The following is a 22,222-nucleotide window of genomic DNA, read 5'->3' on the forward strand; positions in this document are numbered from 1 at the left end:
CTTTACAGCAGTAATAATAACTCCTATACAGCAGTAATAATAACTCCTATACAGCAGTATACAGCAGTAATAATAACTCCTATACAGCAGTATACATAATAACTCCTATACAGCAGTATACAGCATTAATAATAACTCCTATACAGCAGTAATAATAACTCCTATACAGCAGTAATAATAACTCCTATACAGCAGTAATAATAACTCCTATACAGCAGTAATAATAACTCCTATACAGCAGTAATAATAACTCCTATAAAGCAGTATACAGCAGTAATAATAACTCCTATACAGCAGTATACAGCAGTAATAATAACTCCTATACAGCAGTAATAATAACTCCTATACAGCAGTAATAATAACTCCTATACAGCAGTATACAGCAGTAATAATAACTCCTATACAGCAGTATACATAATAACTCCTATACAGCAGTATACAGCATTAATAATAACTCCTATACAGCAGTAATAATAACTCCTATACAGCAGTAATAATAACTCCTATACAGCAGTAATAATAACTCCTATACAGCAGTAATAATAACTCCTATACAGCAGTAATAATAACTCCTATACAGCAGTATACATAATAACTCCTATACAGCAGTATACATAATAACTCCTATACAGCATGCAAGTGATTTTCACAAAGGTACTTGCAAGAAACACACAATATATAGGAGTTGCTTAGAACACAAAGTGGCAGTCAGAATTTCTAAAAAAAAAATGAGTTCTTATCGGTTTGGTATATTTTCTTATCCCAGTAATTGTTTGTCCATGATACCAAAGTCTTTGCTTGATTCCTGTCTGGAAACAAAGTAAATTATATTTTGAGTAAATTTACTATGAGCTTAGTTATAGCTCCACAATGTGCGAGTACCGCTCCTAAATTTGCTATTTCTGATGTATAGCAGAATCAATCTCTCATTTCCCTTAAAGGGACAATAAAGTCAAATTTAATCTTTCATGATTCAGACAGAACATGCAATTTTAAACAACTTTCCAATTTACTTCCGTTATCGAATGTTATTAATTCTCTTGGTATCTTTTATTGAAGTGTATAATTAAGTAGGCTCATAAGAGCTCAGGAGTGTGCATGTGTCTTTAGAACTCTTTGGCAGCTGTGCTTTTTAATATTATTTGTATCTTTATTATACAATGTTGCAAAATACTGCTGCCATAGAGTTCTAAAGACACATGCACCCACTTAAACTCTTATGAGCCTACCTAGTTTTACTCTTCAATAAAAGATATCAAAAGAACAAAACAAAATTGATAACATAAGTTTATTGGAAAGATGTTTAAAATTGCATGCTCTATGTGAATCATGAAAGCTTAATTTTGACTTTACTGTCCCTTTAACCCTTCTAAGGAGGTGTTGATATCAACATTTACAGAGTCAAAAGAACTGTATCCTTTTATTATAAATTCTTTATTTTATTTTTAGTGCACAGTGTATTCTTTTACAGTTGTATTTGTTGAGCAATGCATTACTGACAGCAAGCTACTCTTTGGTGGCTGTACATATAGGAAACATAAAGAAAATTTGAGAATAGATGTAAATTGGAAAATTGTTTAAAATAGTTTGCTCTATCTGAATTATTAAAGAATAAAACATAAGGATTCATGTCCCTTTAATACCTCAAATAACTCCTAATTTAGTGCACCAATGACATTTCCCATTGTGGGAAATACTAAATAAGTTCTGTTACTCAGTACAAATCTAACGTATGCAATCAATCAGGCAAACCACACCTGTGGCTGAGTCTGAATTCTCCCTTGGGACATCATCATAAATGACTTCATCAGGGTCTGGAAAATAATGGTAAATATATAGATTATATTTTACATTTGTGCAGAAACCTACAGATAAAATCTAACAATAAAAGTGAGGGAAACACAGAACAATAAAGAGAGGGAAAGAGGAGAGTGAGAGAGAGATAGAGGACAAGATCGAGAGAGAAAAAGAGAGAGAGAGAAAGAGTGGGAGAGATTTGAAAATCAGTAGAGAAATGAAGAAGAAATTGATGGTAGAAAAAATAGAGAGATGATATAAACACATTATAGTGATTTATTCATTAGGAAAATAGCACATACTCTCCATCCACTCTGTATTTGCAGGATCAGCAACCCACTTGGCTAAAACGTCCTCTTCTTTGGAGGCCTCGAAAACTTCACTTTTTAAAAGAAACAAGAAAAACAAAGTACAAAGTTAATCATATTAACTTATAGTAGGCGGATAGATCTATGATTTTATTAGGGTCTTCAATGCAGCTGACATAAAGCAGCTTCTTTTAGAATGTTGAGCGACTATGTTAATGAACATTGTAAAAATAATTTCCAATACAATTGCTGATACCTCTTTGTGTACTGATCTTTAAATTACTAAGTCTAATGTTAAAGGGACAGTAAAATCAAAATTAAATTTTCATGATTCAGATAGAGCAGGCAATTTTAAACAACCTTCCAATTTACTTCTGTTAGCAAATATGCTTTATTCTCCTGGTATCTTCTATTGAAGAATAAAACTAGGTAGGCTCATAAGAGCTCAGGATTGTGCACGTTTCTTTATTACTCTATGGCCGCAGTCTTTTGCAACATTATTTGTAGCTTTGTTAAACAATGTTGCAAAACACTTGTGCCATAGAGTATTAAAGATACGTGCACACTCCTGAGCTCTTATGAGCCTACTTCATTTTACTCTTCAATAAAAGATAACAAGAGAACAAAGCATATTTGATAACAGAAGTAAAATAGAAAGTTGTTTCAAATTGCATGCTCTGTCTAAATCATGAAAGTTTAATTTTGACTTTACTGTCGCTTTAACTATCTCACCATTGTGAGCTTCACTATATATACAAATAATTTGCAGCCTTACATCTCAGAATATTACTCCACCTTCCAGAAGACATTCTGACTTCTATTCCTTCATCAACTTTTGACTCCAATATCTAGGCTGTAAGTTTCACATACATATAGAAACACTCTGTATAAAGACTATGGGCCTGATGATCAAAAACTATCCCTTGTGGAGAGAAATCACACAACATCTTTGGGGGCTTTTTTAGCATTATATTGTAATGCATGTGTCTCTCCAGCAAACTGAAGTCATTTTTTTTGTTTCAGAAAACAAAAATCTCCTGTTCTATTAAAATTCAGAGACAGCGCTATTGCATTGTTTTATTATGCACTTCTATTGTATTTAATGTCCTTTACAATTGAAGGTCTGAGAGCGCAGACAGAATATTGCAGAGTTTTCCTGACCTGCTGTACCATGTAATGTTTTTGTCAAGCTGAAGGGGTATCCAAAGATAAATATTCTCAATAAAACACTGACTGCATAACATTGCTGAGGTGTCTGATTTTTCTTCCTATTTCTCCTTGCTCATCAGACGCCTCATTAGATGTGGAAGTTTTACAATATTACTGATAATGCCTTGAGTATATTACATTGTTTAGCCACAGCCATCACCATGAGTATATAAGCACCAGCACACATCCTACACTACCAGGGGAACAGATGCTGCATGGTGACCTGTTGCTGTGTCCCTTAGTATAAAAAAACTAATGAGTATGTCCAGCAAGAATCATATCATATGTACTTGTTTTTAGTTTATACATGAATAAATATATTGTTGTGACTATCATATGTAAGGCATTATTTAAATTGGCTACACACCTGCTTTGAAGATCATTGCAGCTTAGCAAATGAAAACGAGGATTTGGAACTACTTCTTGGACACCTGTAATAATAACACAGAGGAACACAATGAGACAAGTCTAAACCTATGTCATTCCCCTTACCATTGTTACTGTAGAATTGTTCATAATAAATTACACAACCTGTGACATTGAATAATTTAAGTTATCCAAGACAAGAACTATGTTTTCAATGTTTATTTGAATGCTAATGCAGTATCACAGCGCTCTATGGAAGATGGACTAGGATGCAACTTACTTTAGCTTATTGGCCAGAAAACAATGAAAAAAACAGAATTTATGTTTACCTGATAAATTACTTTCTCCAACGGTGTGTCCGGTCCACGGCGTCATCCTTACTTGTGGGATATTCTCTTCCCCAACAGGAAATGGCAAAGAGCCCAGCAAAGCTGGTCACATGATCCCTCCTAGGCTCCGCCTACCCCAGTCATTCGACCGACGTTAAGGAGGAATATTTGCATAGGAGAAATCATATGATACCGTGGTGACTGTAGTTAAAGAAAATAAATTATCAGACCTGATTAAAAAACCAGGGCGGGCCGTGGACCGGACACACCGTTGGAGAAAGTAATTTATCAGGTAAAAATAAATTCTGTTTTCTCCAACATAGGTGTGTCCGGTCCACGGCGTCATCCTTACTTGTGGGAACCAATACCAAAGCTTTAGGACACGGATGAAGGGAGGGAGCAAATCAGGTTACCTAGATGGAAGGCACCACGGCTTGCAAAACCTTTCTCCCAAAAATAGCCTCAGAAGAAGCAAAAGTATCAAATTTGTAAAATTTAGTAAAAGTGTGCAGTGAAGACCAAGTCGCTGCCTTACATATCTGATCAACAGAAGCCTCGTTCTTGAAGGCCCATGTGGAAGCCACAGCCCTAGTGGAATGAGCTGTGATTCTTTCAGGAGGCTGCCGTCCGGCAGTCTCATAAGCCAATCTGATGATGCTTTTAATCCAAAAAGAGAGAGAGGTAGAAGTTGCTTTTTGACCTCTCCTTTTACCAGAATAAACAACTTTCGGAAGAAAACCAGGTTTAGTACGTAAAACCACCTTATCTGCATGGAACACCAGATAAGGAGGAGAACACTGCAGAGCAGATAATTCTGAAACTCTTCTAGCAGAAGAAATTGCAACCAAAAACAAAACTTTCCAAGATAATAACTTGATATCAACGGAATGTAAGGGTTCAAACGGAACCCCCTGAAGAACGGAAAGAACTAAATTGAGACTCCAAGGAGGAGTCAAAGGTTTGTAAACAGGCTTGATTCTAACCAGAGCCTGAACAAAGGCTTGAACATCTGGCACAGCTGCCAGCTTTTTGTGAAGTAACACAGACAAGGCAGAAATCTGTCCCTTCAAGGAACTTGCAGATAATCCTTTCTCCAAACCTTCTTGAAGAAAGGATAGAATCTTAGGAATTTTTACCTTGTCCCAAGGGAATCCTTTAGATTCACACCAACAGATATATTTTTTCCATATTTTGTGGTAAATTTTTCTAGTTACAGGCTTTCTGGCCTGAACAAGAGTATCAATGACAGAATCTGAGAACCCTCGCTTTGATAAGATCAAGCGTTCAATCTCCAAGCAGTCAGTTGGAGTGAGACCAGATTCGGATGTTCGAACGGACCTTGAACAAGAAGGTCTCGTCTCAAAGGTAGCTTCCATGGTGGAGCCGATGACATATTCACCAGGTCTGCATACCAAGTCCTGCGTGGCCACGCAGGAGCTATCAAGATCACCGATGCCCTCTCCTGATTGATCCTGGCTACCAGCCTGGGGATGAGAGGAAACGGCGGGAATACATAAGCTAGTTTGAAGGTCCAAGGTGCTACTAGTGCATCTACTAGAGTCGCCTTGGGATCCCTGGATCTGGACCCGTAGCAAGGAACCTTGAAGTTCTGACGAGAGGCCATCAGATCCATGTCTGGAATGCCCCACAATTGAGTAATTTGGGCAAAGATTTCCGGATGGAGTTCCCACTCCCCCGGATGAAATGTCTGACGACTCAGAAAATCCGCTTCCCAATTTTCCACTCCTGGGATGTGGATTGCAGACAAGTGGCAGGAGTGAGTCTCCGCCCATTGAATGATTTTGGTCACTTCTTCCATCGCCAGGGAACTCCTTGTTCCCCCCTGATGGTTGATGTACGCAACAGTCGTCATGTTGTCTGATTGAAACCGTATGAACTTGGCCTTTGCTAGGTGAGGCCAAGCCTTGAGAGCATTGAATATCGCTCTCAGTTCCAGAATATTTATCGGGAGAAGAGATTCTTCCCGAGACCAAAGACCCTGAGCTTTCAGGGGTCCCCAGACCGCGCCCCAGCCCACCAGACTGGCGTCGGTCGTGACAATGACCCACTCTGGTCTGCGGAAGCTCATCCCCTGTGACAGGTTGTCCAGGGACAGCCACCAACGGAGTGAATCTCTGGTCCTCTGATCTACTTGTATCGTCGGAAACAAGTCTGTATAGTCCCCATTCCACTGACTGAGCATGCACAGTTGTAATGGTCTTAGATGAATTCGCGCAAAAGGAACTATGTCCATTGCCGCTACCATCAAACCTATTACTTCCATGCACTGCGCTATGGAAGGAAGAGGAACAGAATGAAGTATTTGACAAGAGTTTAGAAGTTTTGATTTTCTGGCCTCTGTCAGAAAAATCCTCATTTCTAAGGAGTCTATTATTGTTCCCAAGAAGGGAACCCTTGTTGACGGAGATAGAGAACTTTTTTCTACGTTCACTTTCCACCCGTGAGATCTGAGAAAGGCCAGGACAATGTCCGTGTGAGCCTTTGCTTGAGGAAGGGACGACGCTTGAATCAGAATGTCGTCCAAGTAAGGTACTACTGCAATGCCCCTTGGTCTTAGCACCGCTAGAAGGGACCCTAGTACCTTTGTGAAAATCCTTGGAGCAGTGGCTAATCCGAAAGGAAGCGCCACGAACTGGTAATGCTTGTCCAGGAATGCGAACCTTAGGAACCGATGATGTTCCTTGTGGATAGGAATATGTAGATACGCATCCTTTAAATCCACCGTGGTCATGAATTGACCTTCCTGGATGGAAGGAAGAATTGTTCGAATGGTTTCCATTTTGAACGATGGAACCTTGAGAAACTTGTTTAGGATCTTGAGATCTAAGATTGGTCTGAACGTTCCCTCTTTTTTGGGAACTATGAACAGATTGGAGTAGAACCCCATCCCTTGTTCTCCTAATGGAACAGGATGAATCACTCCCATTTTTAACAGGTCTTCTACACAATGTAAGAATGCCTGTCTCTTTATATGGTCTGAAGACAATTGAGACCTGTGGAACCTCCCCCTTGGGGGAAGCCCCTTGAATTCCAGAAGATAACCTTGGGAGACTATTTCTAGTGCCCAAGGATCCAGAACATCTCTTGCCCAAGCCTGAGCGAAGAGAGAGAGTCTGCCCCCCACCAGATCCGGTCCCGGATCGGGGGCCAACATCTCATGCTGTCTTGGTAGCAGTGGCAGGTTTCTTGGCCTGCTTTCCTTTGTTCCAGCCTTGCATTGGTCTCCAGGCTGGCTTGGCTTGAGAAGTATTACCCTCTTGCTTAGAGGACGTAGCACTTGGGGCTGGTCCGTTTCTGCGAAAGGGACGAAAATTAGGTTTATTTTTGGCCTTGAAAGACCTATCCTGAGGAAGGGCGTGGCCCTTGCCCCCAGTGATATCAGAGATAATCTCTTTCAAGTCAGGGCCAAACAGCGTTTTCCCCTTGAAAGGAATGTTAAGCAATTTGTTCTTGGAAGACGCATCCGCTGACCAAGATTTTAACCAAAGCGCTCTGCGCGCCACAATAGCAAAACCAGAATTTTTCGCCGCTAACCTAGCCAATTGCAAAGTGGCGTCTAGGGTGAAAGAATTAGCCAATTTGAGAGCACGGATTCTGTCCATAATCTCCTCATAAGGAGGAGAATCACTATCGATCGCCTTTACTAGCTCATCGAACCAGAAACACGCGGCTGTAGTGACAGGGACAATGCATGAAATTGGTTGTAGAAGGTAACCCTGCTGAACAAACCTCTTTTTAAGCAAACCTTCTAATTTTTTATCCATAGGATCTTTGAAAGCACAACTATCTTCTATGGGTATAGTGGTGCGTTTGTTTAAAGTAGAAACCGCTCCCTCGACCTTGGGGACTGTCTGCCATAAGTCCTTTCTGGGGTCGACCATAGGAAACAATTTTTTAAATATGGGGGGAGGGACGAAAGGTATACCGGGCCTTTCCCATTCTTTATTTACAATGTCCGCCACCCGCTTGGGTATAGGAAAAGCTTCTGGGAGCCCCGGGACCTCTAGGAACTTGTCCATTTTACATAGTTTCTCTGGGATGATCAAATTCTCACAATCATCCAGAGTGGATAATACCTCCTTAAGCAGAGCGCGGAGATGTTCCAACTTAAATTTAAATGTAATCACATCGGGTTCAGCTTGTTGAGAAATTTTCCCTGAATCCGAAATTTCTCCCTCAGACAAAACCTCCCTGGCCCCCTCAGACTGGTGTAGGGGCATTTCAGAACCATTATCATCAGCGTCCTCATGCTCTTCAGTATCTAAAACAGAGCAGTCGCGCTTACGCTGATAAGTGGGCATTTTGGCTAAAATGTTTTTGATAGAATTATCCATTACAGCCGTTAATTGTTGCATAGTAAGGAGTATTGGCGCGCTAGATGTACTAGGGGCCTCCTGAGTGGGCAAGACTCGTGTAGACGAAGGAGGGAATGATGCAGTACCATGCTTACTCCCCTCACTTGAGGAATCATCTTGGGCATCATTTTCAGTGTCACATAAATCACATTTATTTAAATGAGAAGGAACCCTGGCTTCCCCACATTCAGAACACAGTCTATCTGGTAGTTCAGACATGTTAAACAGGCATAAACTTGATAACAAAGTACAAAAAACGTTTTAAAATAAAACCGTTACTGTCACTTTAAATTTTAAACTGAACACACTTTATTACTGCAATTGCGAAAAAGTATGAAGGAATTGTTCAAAATTCACCAAAATTTCACCACAGTGTCTTAAAGCCTTAAAAGTATTGCACACCAAATTTGGAAGCTTTAACCCTTAAAATAACGGAACCGGAGCCGTTTTTAACTTTAACCCCTTTACAGTCCCTGGTATCTGCTTTGCTGAGACCCAACCAAGCCCAAAGGGGAATACGATACCAAATGACGCCTTCAGAAAGTCTTTTCTATGTATTAGAGCTCCTCACACATGCGACTGCATGTCATGCTTCTCAAAAACAAGTGCGCAATACCGGCACGAAAATGAGGCTCTGCCTATGATTAGGGAAAGCCCCTAGAGAATAAGGTGTCTAAAACAGTGCCTGCCGATATTATTTTACCAAAATACCCAGATTAAATGATTCCTCAAGGCTAAATATGTGTAATATATGAATCGATTTAGCCCAGAAAATGTCTACAGTCTTAATAAGCCCTTGTGAAGCCCTTATTTACTATCTGAATAAAAATGGCTTACCGGATCCCATAGGGAAAATGACAGCTTCCAGCATTACATCGTCTTGTTAGAATGTGTCATACCTCAAGCAGCAAAAGACTGCTCACTGTTCCCCCAACTGAAGTTAATTCCTCTCAACAGTCCTGTGTGGAACAGCCATGGATTTTAGTAACGGTTGCTAAAATCATTTTCCTCTTACAAACAGAAATCTTCATCTCTTTTCTGTTTCAGAGTAAATAGTACATACCAGCACTATTTTAAAATAACAAACTCTTGATTGAATAATAAAAACTACAGTTAAACACTAAAAAACTCTAAGCCATCTCCGTGGAGATGTTGCCTGTACAACGGCAAAGAGAATGACTGGGGTAGGCGGAGCCTAGGAGGGATCATGTGACCAGCTTTGCTGGGCTCTTTGCCATTTCCTGTTGGGGAAGAGAATATCCCACAAGTAAGGATGACGCCGTGGACCGGACACACCTATGTTGGAGAAACAGAATTTATGCTGTCCACGGCGTCATCCATTACTTGTGGGAATATTCTCTTCCCCAACAGGAAATGGCAAAGAGTACAGCAAAAGCTGTCCATATAGCCCCTCCTCAGGCTCCGCCCCCCAGTCATTCGACCGACGGTTAGGAGAAAAAAGGAGAAACTATAGGGTGCCGTGGTGACTGTAGTGTATAGAGAAAGAAATTTTTCAAACCTGATTAAAAAACCAGGGCGGGCCGTGGACCGGACACCGTTGGAGAAAGTAATTTATCAGGTAAGCATAAATTCTGTTTTCTCCAACATTGGTGTGTCCGATCCACGGCATCATCCATTACTTGTGGGAACCAATACCAAAGCTTTAGGACACAGATGAAGGGAGGGAGCAAATCAGGTTACCTAAACAGAAGGCACCACGGCTTGCAAAACCTTTCTCCCAAAAATAGCCTTCGAAGAAGCATAAGTATCAAATTTGTAGAATTTGGCAAAAGTGTGCAGAGAAGACCAAGTCGCTGCCTTACATATCTGATCAACAGAAGCCTCGTTCTTGAAGGCCCATGTGGAAGCCACAGCCCTAGTAGAGTGAGCTGTGATTCGTTCAGGAGACTGCCGTCCGGCAGTCTCATAAGCCAATCGGATGATGCTTTTCAGCCAGAAAGAAAGAGAGGTAGCAGTAGCTTTTTGTCCTCTCCTCTTACCAGAATAAACGATAAACAAAGAAGAAGTTTGTCTGAAATCCTTTGTTGCTTTAAAGCACGGACTACATCTAAATTGTGTAACAAACGTTCCTTCTTGTAAACTGGATTCGGACACAAAGAAGGAACAACTATTTCCTGGTTAATATTCTTGTTGGAAACAACTTTTGGAAGAAAACCAGGCTTGGTACGCAAAACGACCTTATCTGAATGGAACACCAGATAGGGTGGATCACACTGCAAAGCAGATAATTCAGAAACTCTTCTAGCAGAAGAAATAGCAACCAAAAACAGAACTTTCCAAGATAGTAACTTGATATCTATGGAATGTAAGGGTTCAAACGGAACCCCTTGAAGAACTGAAAGAACTAAATTTAGACTCCAAGGAGGAGTCAAGGGTCTGTAAACAGGCTTGATTCTGACCAAAGCCTGTACAAAAGCTTGTACATCTGGCACAGCTGCCAGTCGTTTATGTAACAAGACAGATAAAGCAGAAATCTGTCCTTTTAAAGAACTCGCTGACAATCCCTTATCCAAACCTTCTTGGAGAAAGGAGAGGATCTTAGGAATTTTAATCTTACTCCAGGAGAATCCCTTGGATTCACACCAACAGATATATCTTTTCCATATTTTATGGTAAATCTTTCTAGTCACATGTTTTCTGGCTTGGACCAGAGTATCTATCACTGAATCTGAAAACCCACGCTTGGATAAAATCAAACGTTCAATTTCCAAGCATTCAGCTGCAGAGAAACTAGATTTGGATGTTCGAATGGACCTTGTACTAGAAGATCCTGTCTCAAAGGTAGCTTCCATGGTGGAGCCGATGACATATTCACCAGGTCTGCATACCAAGTTCTGCGCGGCCACGCAGGAGCTATCAGAATCACCGAGGCCTTCTCCTGTTTGATCCTGGCTACAAGCCTGGGAAGGAGATGGAACGGTGGCAACGCATAAGCTAGGTTGAACGACCAAGGCGCCACTAATGCATCCACTAGAGTCACCTTGGGATCCCTGGATCTGGACCCGTAGCAAGGGACTTTGAAGTTCTGACGGGACGCCATCAGATCCATGTCTGGAATGCCCCATAATTGAGTCAACTGGGCAAACACCTCCGGGTGGAGTTCCCACTCCCCCGGATGGAAAGTCTGACGACTCAGATAATCCGCCTCCCAGTTGTCTACTCCTGGGATGTGGATTGCAGATAGGTGGCAGGAGTGATCCTCCGCCCATTTGATGATTTTGGATACCTCTCCCATCGCCAAGGAATTCCTTGTTCCCCCCTGATGGTTGATGTAAGCTACAGTCGTCATGTTGTCTGACTGGAATCTTATGAATCCGGCCTTCGCTAGTTGAGGCCAAGCCCGGAGAGCATTGAATATCGCTCTCAGTTCCAGGATGTTGATCGGAAGAAGAGACTCTTCCCGAGACCATAAACCCTGAGCTTTCAGGGAATCCCAGACCGCGCCCCAGCCTAATAGACTAGTGTCGGTCATGACAATGACCCACTTTGGTCTGCGGAAACTCATTCCCTGAGACAGGTGATCCTGGGACACCCACCAACGGAGTGAGTCTCTGGTCATCTGGTCTACTTGAATCTTTGGAGACAAGTCTGTATAGTCCCCATTCCACTGCTTGTGTAATGGTCTTAGATGAATTCGAGCAAAAGGAACTATGTCCATTGCTGCAACCATCAACCCTACTACTTCCATGCACTGAGCTATGGAAGGCTGCAGAATAGAGAGAAGAACTTGACAAGCGTTTAGAAGCTTTGACTTTCTGACCTCTGTCAAGAAGATCTTCATTTCTAAAGAATCTATTATTGTTCCCAAAAAGGGAACTCTTGTCGACGGAGACAGGGAACTCTTTTCTACGTTCACCTTCCACCCGTGAGATCTGAGAAAGGCTAGAACAATGTCTGTATGAGCCTTTGCCTTGGAAAGGGACGACGCTTGAATTAGAATGTCGTCCAGATAAGGTGCCACTGCAATGCCCCTTGGTCTTAAAACCGCTAGAAGGGACCCGAGCACCTTTGTGAAAATTCTGGGAGCAGTGGCTAGTCTGAATGGGAGAGCCACAAACTGATAATGTTTGTCCAGAAAGGCGAACCTTAGGAACTGATGATGATCTTTGTGGATAGGAATATGTAGATACGCATCCTTTAAATCCACGGTAGTCATATATTGACCCTCCTGGATTGTAGGTAAAATTGTTTGAATGGTTTCCATTTTGAACGATGGAACTCTGAGAAATTTGTTTAGAATTTTTAAATCCAGAATTGGTCTGAAAGTTCCCTCTTTTTTGGGAACTACAAACAGATTTGAGTAAAACCCCTGACCTTGTTCCACAGTTGGAACTGGGTGTATCACTCCCATCTTTAACAGGTCTTCTACACAATGTAAGAATGCCTGTCTCTTTATTTGGTTTGAAGATAAGTGAGACATGTGGAACCTTCCCCTTGGTGGTAGTTCCTTGAATTCTAGAAGATAACCCTGAGAGACTATTTCTAGTGCCCAGGGATCCTGAACATCTCTTGCCCAAGCCTGAGCAAAGAGAGAGAGTCTGCCCCCTACTAGATCCGGTCCCGGATCGGGGGCTACCCCTTAATGCTGTTTTGGTAGCAGCAGCAGGCTTCTTGGCCTGTTTACCCTTGTTCCAGCCTTGCATTGGTTTCCAAGCTGGTTTAGTCTGGGAAGCGTTACCCTCTTGTCTAGAGGCTGCAGAGTTGGAAGCCGGTCCGTTACTGAAATTGCGAAAGGAACGAAAATTGGACTTATTCTTAGCCTTGAAAGGCCTATCTTGTGGGAGGGCATGGCCCTTTCCCCCAGTGATGTCTGAAATAATTTCTTTCAATTCAGGCCCAAAAAGGGTCTTACCTTTGAAAGGGATATTAAGCAATTTTGTCTTGGAAGATACATCCGCCGACCAAGACTTTAGCCAGAGCGCTCTGAGCGCCACAATTGCAAACCCTGAATTTTTCGCCGCTAATCTCGCTAACTGCAAAGCGGCGTCTAAAATAAAGGAATTAGCTAACTTAAGTGCGTGAATTCTGTCCATGACCTCCTCATACGGAGTCTCCCTACTGAGCGACTTTTCCAGTTCCTCGAACCAGAACCACGCCGCTATAGTGACAGGAATTATGCACGAAATAGGTTGAAGGAGGTAACCTTGCTGTACAAAAATCTTTTTAAGCAAACCCTCCAATTTTTTATCCATAGGATCTTTGAAAGCACAATTGTCCTCAATGGGAATGGCCGTGCGTTTGGCTAGTGTAGAAACCGCCCCCTCGACCTTAGGGACTGTTTGCCATGTGTCCTTCCTGGGGTCGACCATAGGGAACAATTTCTTAAATATAGGAGTAGGGACAAAAGGTATGCCTGGCTTCTCCCACTCCTTATTCACTATGTCCGCCACCCTTTTAGGTATCGGAAAGGCATCAGGGTGCACCGGGACCTCTAGGAACTTGTCCATCTTGCACAATTTTTCTGGGATGACCAGATTGTCACAATCATCCAGAGTAGATAGCACCTCCTTAAGTAATGCGCGGAGATGCTCTAATTTAAATTTAAATGTCACAACATCAGGTTCTGCCTGCTGAGAAATTCTTCCTGTATCAGAAATTTCTCCATCTGACAAACCCTCCCTCACTGCCACTTCAGACTGGTGTGAGGGTATGACAGAAAAATTATCATCAGCGCCCTCCTGCTCTAGTGTTTAAAACTGAGCAATCGCGCTTTCTCTGAAATGCTGGCATTTTGGATAAAATATTAGCTATGGAGTTATCCATTACTGCCGTCAATTGTTGCATAGTAACAAGCATTGGCGCGCTAGAAGTACTAGGGGTCGCCTGCGCATAACTGGTATAGACACAGAAGGAGAGGATGTAGAACTATCCCTACTTCCTTCATCTGAGGAATCATCCTGGGCAACCTTACTATTTGTGACAGTACTGTCCTTACTGTGTTTGGACGCCATGGCACAATTATCACATATATTTGAAGGGGGAACCACATTGGCTTCCATACATACAGAACATGATCTATCTGAAGGTACAGACATGTTAAACAGGCTTAAACTGGTTAATAAAGCACAAAAAACGTTTTAAAACAAAACCGTTACTGTCTCTTTAAATGTTAAACAGGGCACACTTTATTACTGAATATGTGAAAAACTATGAAGGAATTATCCAATCTTTACCAAATTTTCACCACAGTGTCTTAATGCATTCAAAGTATTGCACCCTAATTTTCAAGATGTTAACCCTTAAAATGTGGAAACCGGAGCCGTTTGCAATTTTAACCCCACTACAGTCCCAGCCACAGCCTTTGTTGCGACTTCACCTATCCCAGGGGGGTATACGATACCAATTCAAGCCTTCTAGGAACGTTTTCAGTGGATACCAGACCCTCACACATGCAGCTGCATGCACTGCACTCAAAAGAAACTGCGCAATAATGGTGCGAAAATGAGGCTCTGCCTACTACAGTGATAGGCCCTTCCTGACTGGGAAGGTGTCTTAACGAGTGCCTGGCGATAAAAATGTTCCCCAAACAATAAAAGTGTGAAAACTACTTCAAACTTTAAAAAACAACTTAAATATACAATCGATTTAGCCCTTAAGAGTGTCCACCAGTTAATAGCCCATAATAAGCCCTTTATTCTTTCTGAATCTAAGAAAATGGCTTACCGATCCCCATGAGGGAAATGACAGCCTTCCAGCATTACACAGTCTTGTTAGAAAAATGGCTAGTCATACCTTGAGCAGAAAAGTCTGCAAACTGTTCCCCCCAACTGAAGTTCTCTCATCTCAACAGTCCTGCGTGGGAACAGCAATTGATTTTAGTTACTGCTGCTAAAATCATACTCCTCTTTTAAACAGAACTCTTCATCTCTTTCTGTTTCAGAGTAAATAGTACATACCAGTACTATTTTAAAATAACAAACTCTTGATAGAAGAATAAAAAAACTACAACTAAACACCACATACTCTTCACCATCTCCGTGGAGATGCTACTTGTTCAGAGCGGCAAAGAGAATGACTGGGGGGCGGAGTCTGAGGAGGGGCTATATGGACAGCTTTTGCTGTGCTCTTTGCCATTTCCTGTTGGGGAAGAGAATATTCCCACAAGTAATGGATGACGCCGTGGACCGGACACACCAATGTTGGAGAAATGAGTAGATCAGGTTCTATTAATAAACAAGGCTGGATTGGCCTAGCAGGACACCAGGAGATTGGCCAGCTACACTTTAAGAGGGTGGTACTGCTGGTGAGGCAATGCAGCTATATCACCTCTTTTCTTCTCTGAGGTGTACATATTAAGGTCACAGTATTCCCTTGTCAGTTTTATTTCCAAGATATTTTACCATTTTAGATGCCCTCCTTTTTAATGGTTTCTAGTGTCGAGTCAAGTCACACTGTGAGACAGTGACACATTGTTTTGAGGGTTTTTTTTCTCCAGACCACGCTATAATTTTCTAACTATGACTCATGGATTAACTTGGGTTGTAGGGTGCCTATATTATTAATAATAATAATCTGGCATTTTTTATTACAAAATAATATAAATTTAATTCTAAAATATTATATGGAAAGGGGTTCCAGGGCTGATTTGTATTCCCAGTCCAGATGGACTGATATATCCAATGAAAACAGCAAAGACTTAGTTATCTGTTTGACTAACATTTGTTAAGCTATACTTTAAATATCCTCTAGTCCAAGTTTTTAAATCTGCTTTTTCAGACCGATGCAGAAGGAGCTAAACAAAATATTCAACTTGTCTTCCCTATAGTCTTGAGGGCTAACGGGATCTTGATATATCAAAGCTGAATCACAAAAAGGCAAATTCAGATGAGCCAAAATGTTATCATGTGACATGAATTTAAAATTACAATTCCTTGTTATAAGGCTGCAAAGTGAGGTAATACAAACTTTAAAAAACTAGTTCAAATAGCAGAGGAAATGTGCTTATCAAGGCAAGAAAATATCTGAATGTAGTTTCAAATCATTTTGTTCTACTTTAAACGAGCATTAATGTTGAGTAAGAAAACAAGTTCATTTTGAAGAAAATGCCTGTTAACACTTCTGCCAATCACATGACAAAAGAGGTCATATCCACGAGTTGAGAATGAATACAGTGGTATATTTGGTGGACGGCTTAAAGGGACACTGAACCCAACATTTTCATTTTGCGATTCAGATAGAGCATGCAATTTTAAGCAACTTTCTAATTGACTCCTATTATCAAATTATCTTTATTCTCTTGATATCTTTATTTGAAATGCAAGAATGTAAGTTTAAATGCCGGCCCATTTTTGGTGAACAGACTGGGTTGTTCTTGCTGATTGGTGGATACATTCACCCACCAATAAACAAGTGCTTTCCATGGTCTGAACCAAAAAAATAGCTTAGATGCCTTCTTTTTCAAATAAAGAAAGCAAGAGAACGAAGAAAAATGAATAGGTGTAAATTAGAAAGTTGCTTAAAATTGCATGCTCTATCTGAATCACCAAATAAAAAAATTTGGGTTCAGTGTCCCTTTAAGTGTGGAAGAAAAAAAAACTTACAAATAAAGAAATCTATAAAGGCAGAAAATATATCTGAAATGAAGAAAAGAAGAAAACAAATATTACCTTGCTCATCTACAGATATGTTGCGAATTATAACTGGAGTAGAGTATGCTGGCACCAGCAACGGCAAGTTTGAGGGAACCGCATATCCACATGGGACAGGAACAGAATATCCGCTTGGCACCCGAGGACTTGTACCTTCTTCAGAAGAAATAAGTTCCTGAGATGTTGATGAATCTACCTCTTGGAATGGTGCAATATCAATAACAGAGTAAGGATTCACTTTTTTTGGTGTTGCCCTCAAGTCAATTTCTGTTAACAAGTCTTGGGATTTTTCATTGATATCTTCAAAAGACTGAACTAAAAATCCAGTAAAGAAATAAAATCAAAACAAATATTTAAATAGCAAATGCAACAAGGAAATCCAATAAATCCCTGCACACCCATCCAAGGGTAAATCTTAATTTATAATTTAACAGAATTGACAAGGATAATATGACATGCTAGTGATACATTTAAGTCATATGCACATAAAAATTAGACATTCAGGTTTCAGAGATTGCAATTAAAGAAATCTAGTGCTCTTGCAAACGGATATCATTCTTGCAAAACTGCAGCAATATTGTTCTCCAGACACACGAATGCCCATCAGCTTACCTTACTGTTATTAAACAAAAGATACTAATAGAATGAAAAAATGTGATAATAGAAGTAAATTAGAAAGTTGATTAAAATTGCATGCTTTATCTGAATCATGTAAGAAAAATGTTGTGCTTCATGTTCCTTTAAGACGCACACATATTTCTGAGCCTACTTCGTAATGCTAAGTGACAGCATGGATACCAGCAGAAACAGGTACATTAAATAATATAATTAAATTAGAGGGGGTTTGTCTATTGTACTCACTATCAAACCAGATCTTAAAGACACTAAAGTAGTGAATGCAATACTCAACTTTGTATTGGTCAGGGATCAGATCTTTATTCAACTATTTGCTTTATACAGTAGCATTTTTAAACATACTGCAACATTGCTTATTATACTGTAGGCAGTTTTTATAGATTAAATTTTACAACTCCACATAAATTGTCCAAAGGTGACAAAATCTGGATACTAACTGTGACATTAATATAGTAGTGCACTTTGTCTTATCAAGTGAAGTCTAAACTATGATATGTTTGCCTCTACATAACAATATTCTGTTTTGTATGTCTTACTCAAAACATTTTGTAGTCATCCATATTTGGTAACTGTAGTACGAACTGAGGTGATTAAATGAACCTTTCTTATTTAGTTCAAAATGTTTTGATATGAATTTTAGTATCTGAATCGGTTCATAGTTTATGTTTGTTAACCTATTTAATCCAGACCTAATGGAGCAGGGGTGTCTGGTGAACACTGAAGCATACAGGCCGGGATAAACAAAAGACTATCCTAAAAACTAATTAAAAAAATAGAAAAGTCAAAATTAAACTTTCATGAAAAACATTTTATCAATGCATAAAAACATTATGAATGCACTACTGGAAGCTAGCTGATGATTGGTCTTTAAATTTTAACTATGAGTTTAATCACTTTACAGGGGTTAAACATATATTTGTATGCAAGAAAAATTATAATATTAACATTCCTTAACATATATATATATAACATAACTTTTATATCACTTTAGACAGATTCAATACCTATCATCTGTCGATGAGAGCTTGAAATGAATGTCCAGAAGTGATTTTTGTTGTGCTGCCTTTACCCCATAGGTGATTATGTAATCAGACAAAGTATACAAGACAACATTTTCAGATATTATCAAGTGCACATCTTACCCAGAGTTCTCTGGTGCATTAGTAACAAATGTATACAAACCACTTCTGTTGGAAAGCAAGCAGAGATCCTTGCCTAGATGTGCTAATTGGCTATACAATACTAGATGTGCTAATTGGCTATACAATTATCTTTGTGGTTCTTATTTTTATGAAATGGAGGATTTTAAAATCTCAAAGTTTTTTCTCCGTCATAATGTAAATAATGATTGATTTTTCAGGAGTTTGGGGCTTTTGGACAGTCAGATAAACAGCTCTTTAACATGCTGCAGTATGTGGGAGAGCCAATTCTGCATCTCAAACAGTTTTGGGCCTCGATATTCAAAACAAAATCCTATGCCTGACCTGCAGGGCTGCCCTTGGAATATATCATACTACTGGCTATGTATCCTAATCAAAATGCAGTTTACACCTCTGGAACGTCCAGCTAACTCCCACACTACACCTAACATCTACATCATGTCTTTGCTAAACCTGACAAATAAAGAACCTCCCTATTATAACTATAGGAGCTATGTCGATACATGTATATACAATGTTTAAATTATATGCATTTTGTGTATAATGCATATTAATTTAAGTACAGTATTGAATAGATTTTAAACATCTTTTTTTATAATGATAAAAAAACATGCACTAAAAAAGATGTTTAACTCCTTAAGGACAAGGCCATTTTTCAATTTCTTACCCTTAAAGGGACACTAAACCCAATTTTTTTCTTTTGTGATTCAGATAGAGCATGACATTTTAAGCAACTTTCTTATTTACTCCTATTATCAAATTTTCTTCATTCTCTTGGTATCTTTATTTGACATGCAAGAATGTAAGTTTAGATGCCAGCCCATTTTTGGTGAACAACCTGGGTTGTTCTTGCTGATTGGTGGATAAATTCATCCACCAATAAAAAAGTGCTGTCCAGAGTTCTAAACCCCAAAAAAAGCTTAGATGCCTTCTTTTCAAATAAAGATAGCAAGAGAATGAAGAAAAATTGATAATAGGAGTACATTTTAAAGTTGCTTAAAATTGCATGCTCTATCTGAATCACGAAATCATTTTTTTGGGTTCAGTGTCCCTTTAAGGACCAGGGCTATTTTTACATGTCTGCAGTGTTTGTAGCTGTAATTTTCCTCTTACTCATTTACTGTACCCACACATATTATACACCATTTTTTATCTTTTTAAAGATAACATTATTTTCATCATATCTTATAATTTACTATAAAAAATTTTATAAAATATGATGAAAAAATGGAAAAAAAAAACACTTTTTCTAACTTTAACTCCAAAATTTGTTACACATCTACAACCACCAAAAAACAACCATGCTAAATAGTTTCTAAATTTTGTCCTGAGTTTAGAAATGCCCTAAGTTCTTTGCTTTTTTTTGTTGCAAGTTATAGGGCAATAAATACAAGTAGCACTTTGCTATTTCAAAACCATTGTTTTTTTCAAAATTAGCGATAGTTACGTTGTAACATTGATATCTGTTAGGAGTCCCGAAATATCCCTTTACACATATATTTTTAGTAGACAACCCAAAGTATTGATCTAGGCCCATTTTGGTATATTTCATGCACCATTTCACCGCCAAATGCGATCAAATAAAAAAAAAAAATCGCTAATTTTTTTACAAACTTTTTCACAAACTTTAAGTTTCTCACTGAAATTATTTACAAACAGCTTGTGCAATTATGGCACAAATGGTTGTAAATGCTTCTTTAGGATCCCCTTTGTTTAGAAATAGCAGACATATATGGCTTTGGTTTTGCTTTTTGGTAAGAAGAAGGCTGTTAAATGCCGCTGCGCACCACACTTGTATTATGCCCAGCAGTGAAGTGGTTAAATAGGTAGCTTGTAGGGTTAATTTTAACTTTAGTGTAGTGTAGTAGACAACCCTAAGTATTGATCTAGGCCCATTTTGGTATATTTCATGCCACCATTTCACAGCCAAATGCGATCAAATAAAAAAAAAATTGCTAACTTTTTCACAAACTTTAGGTTTCTCACTGAAATTATTTACAAACAGCTTGTGCAATTATGGCACATATGGTTGTAAATGCTTCTCTGGTATCCCCTTTGTTTAGAAATAGCAAACATATATGGCTTTGGCGTTGCTTTTTGATAATTAGAAGGCAGCTAAATCTCGCTGTGCACCACACTTGTATTATGCCCAGCAATGAAGGGGTTAATTAGGTCACTTGTAGGGATAATTTTAGCTTTAAAAAAGTGTCTCCCACCTGACACATCCCACCCCCTGATCCCTCCCTGACCCCTCATAAACGGCTCTATTCCCTCCCCATCCCACAATTGTTACCGACATCTTAAGTACTGACAGAAAGTCCGCCAGTACTAAAATAAGTCTTTTTTTTTTTTTTTTTAAACCATTTTTCTAAAATAAATAGTTTCTGCAGTATAGGTTCCCCCCTAACTGCCCAACCTCCACGATCCCCCCTAAACAGCTCTCTTAACCCCCCTCTTCCTATTTGTGGCCAATTTCTTAACAAATTTGCTTTTTTTTTTATTTTTCCCATTTTTCCGCAGTATATCTACCCCCCTCAATATCCTCCCCCTCCCAGATCCTATTTCCAACAGCATATCCCCTCTCCCTCCTCCCACCTTCTCGGAACAGTGGCCGGCATCATCACTGGAACTCGTTCCGCGATGGGCCACCCACCCGCCTCCCTGCAGCTGCTCCCACCCACCAACAATCGGCACTATCGTTGGCCAATGCAGAGAGGGCCACAGAGGCATCACAACAATATCTTGAAAGCGTCTGGAAGCGATCAAGATTGCTTCCAGCCGCTATGAACCCCAAACGATGTACAGGGTGCGTCGTTGGTCTTTAATTACCAGTTTGTATATGACGTACCCTGTACGACGTGTGTCGTTAAGGGGTTAAAATCAATATAATACTTTATATTATATGCATTTTCTTGTATAATGCATATCAATTTAACATAGTAAATAAATTAAATGCTCCTCTAAACTATTAACCCCTTACCCTCCCTCACCCTAGCAAAACCTAACCCTACTCCATAACCTATTAACCTAATCACCCCCTAACCTATTAACCCCTAAACCGCCAATACTCCACTGCAATAATAATGCTAATGAGCTGTTGTTCGTTCCTGGTAGAGCGCTTCTCTCTTTGTATGCAAAAACCCCACTGCAATAGCCTTCTTACTCTACTTAACCCCTAAACCGCCACATCCCCACCGCAAGCACCCCCTAACCTATTAACCCATACACAATCAATACTAGGGTTGCACCAATACCATTTTTAATGACCGAGTACAAGTACCGATACTTGTTTTCAAATACTCGCAGATACCAATTACCAATACGGTTTTTTTAGGTCATGTGACAGTTTACCAAGCACAATACAGACTAATTATTTAAGATTCCTTCTTTATAATTATAAAGGACTATAATTGAAAATACATTATGAAATAA

General features: G+C 39.6%; 1 protein-coding gene across 3 annotated transcripts in view; it reads right to left on the reverse strand.

The window, feature by feature from the left end:
* ARHGEF10 (Rho guanine nucleotide exchange factor 10) overlaps positions 1 to 22,222 on the reverse strand; it is a 595,236-nt gene that overhangs the window by 445,935 nt on the left and 127,079 nt on the right. For all 3 annotated transcript variants that reach the window (XM_053710365.1, XM_053710363.1, XM_053710364.1), the window contains 4 exons: positions 17,013 to 17,309; positions 3,682 to 3,745; positions 2,100 to 2,179; positions 1,758 to 1,814 (listed from right to left, as the gene is read on the reverse strand). In XM_053710365.1, coding sequence (XP_053566340.1) covers positions 1,758 to 1,814; positions 2,100 to 2,179; positions 3,682 to 3,745; positions 17,013 to 17,309 — 498 coding nt within the window. The remainder of the gene's footprint in view (positions 1 to 1,757; positions 1,815 to 2,099; positions 2,180 to 3,681; positions 3,746 to 17,012; positions 17,310 to 22,222) is intronic.

The sequence above is a fragment of the Bombina bombina genome, chromosome 4, assembly GCF_027579735.1.
Source record: "Bombina bombina isolate aBomBom1 chromosome 4, aBomBom1.pri, whole genome shotgun sequence".
NCBI lineage: Eukaryota > Metazoa > Chordata > Amphibia > Anura > Bombinatoridae > Bombina > Bombina bombina.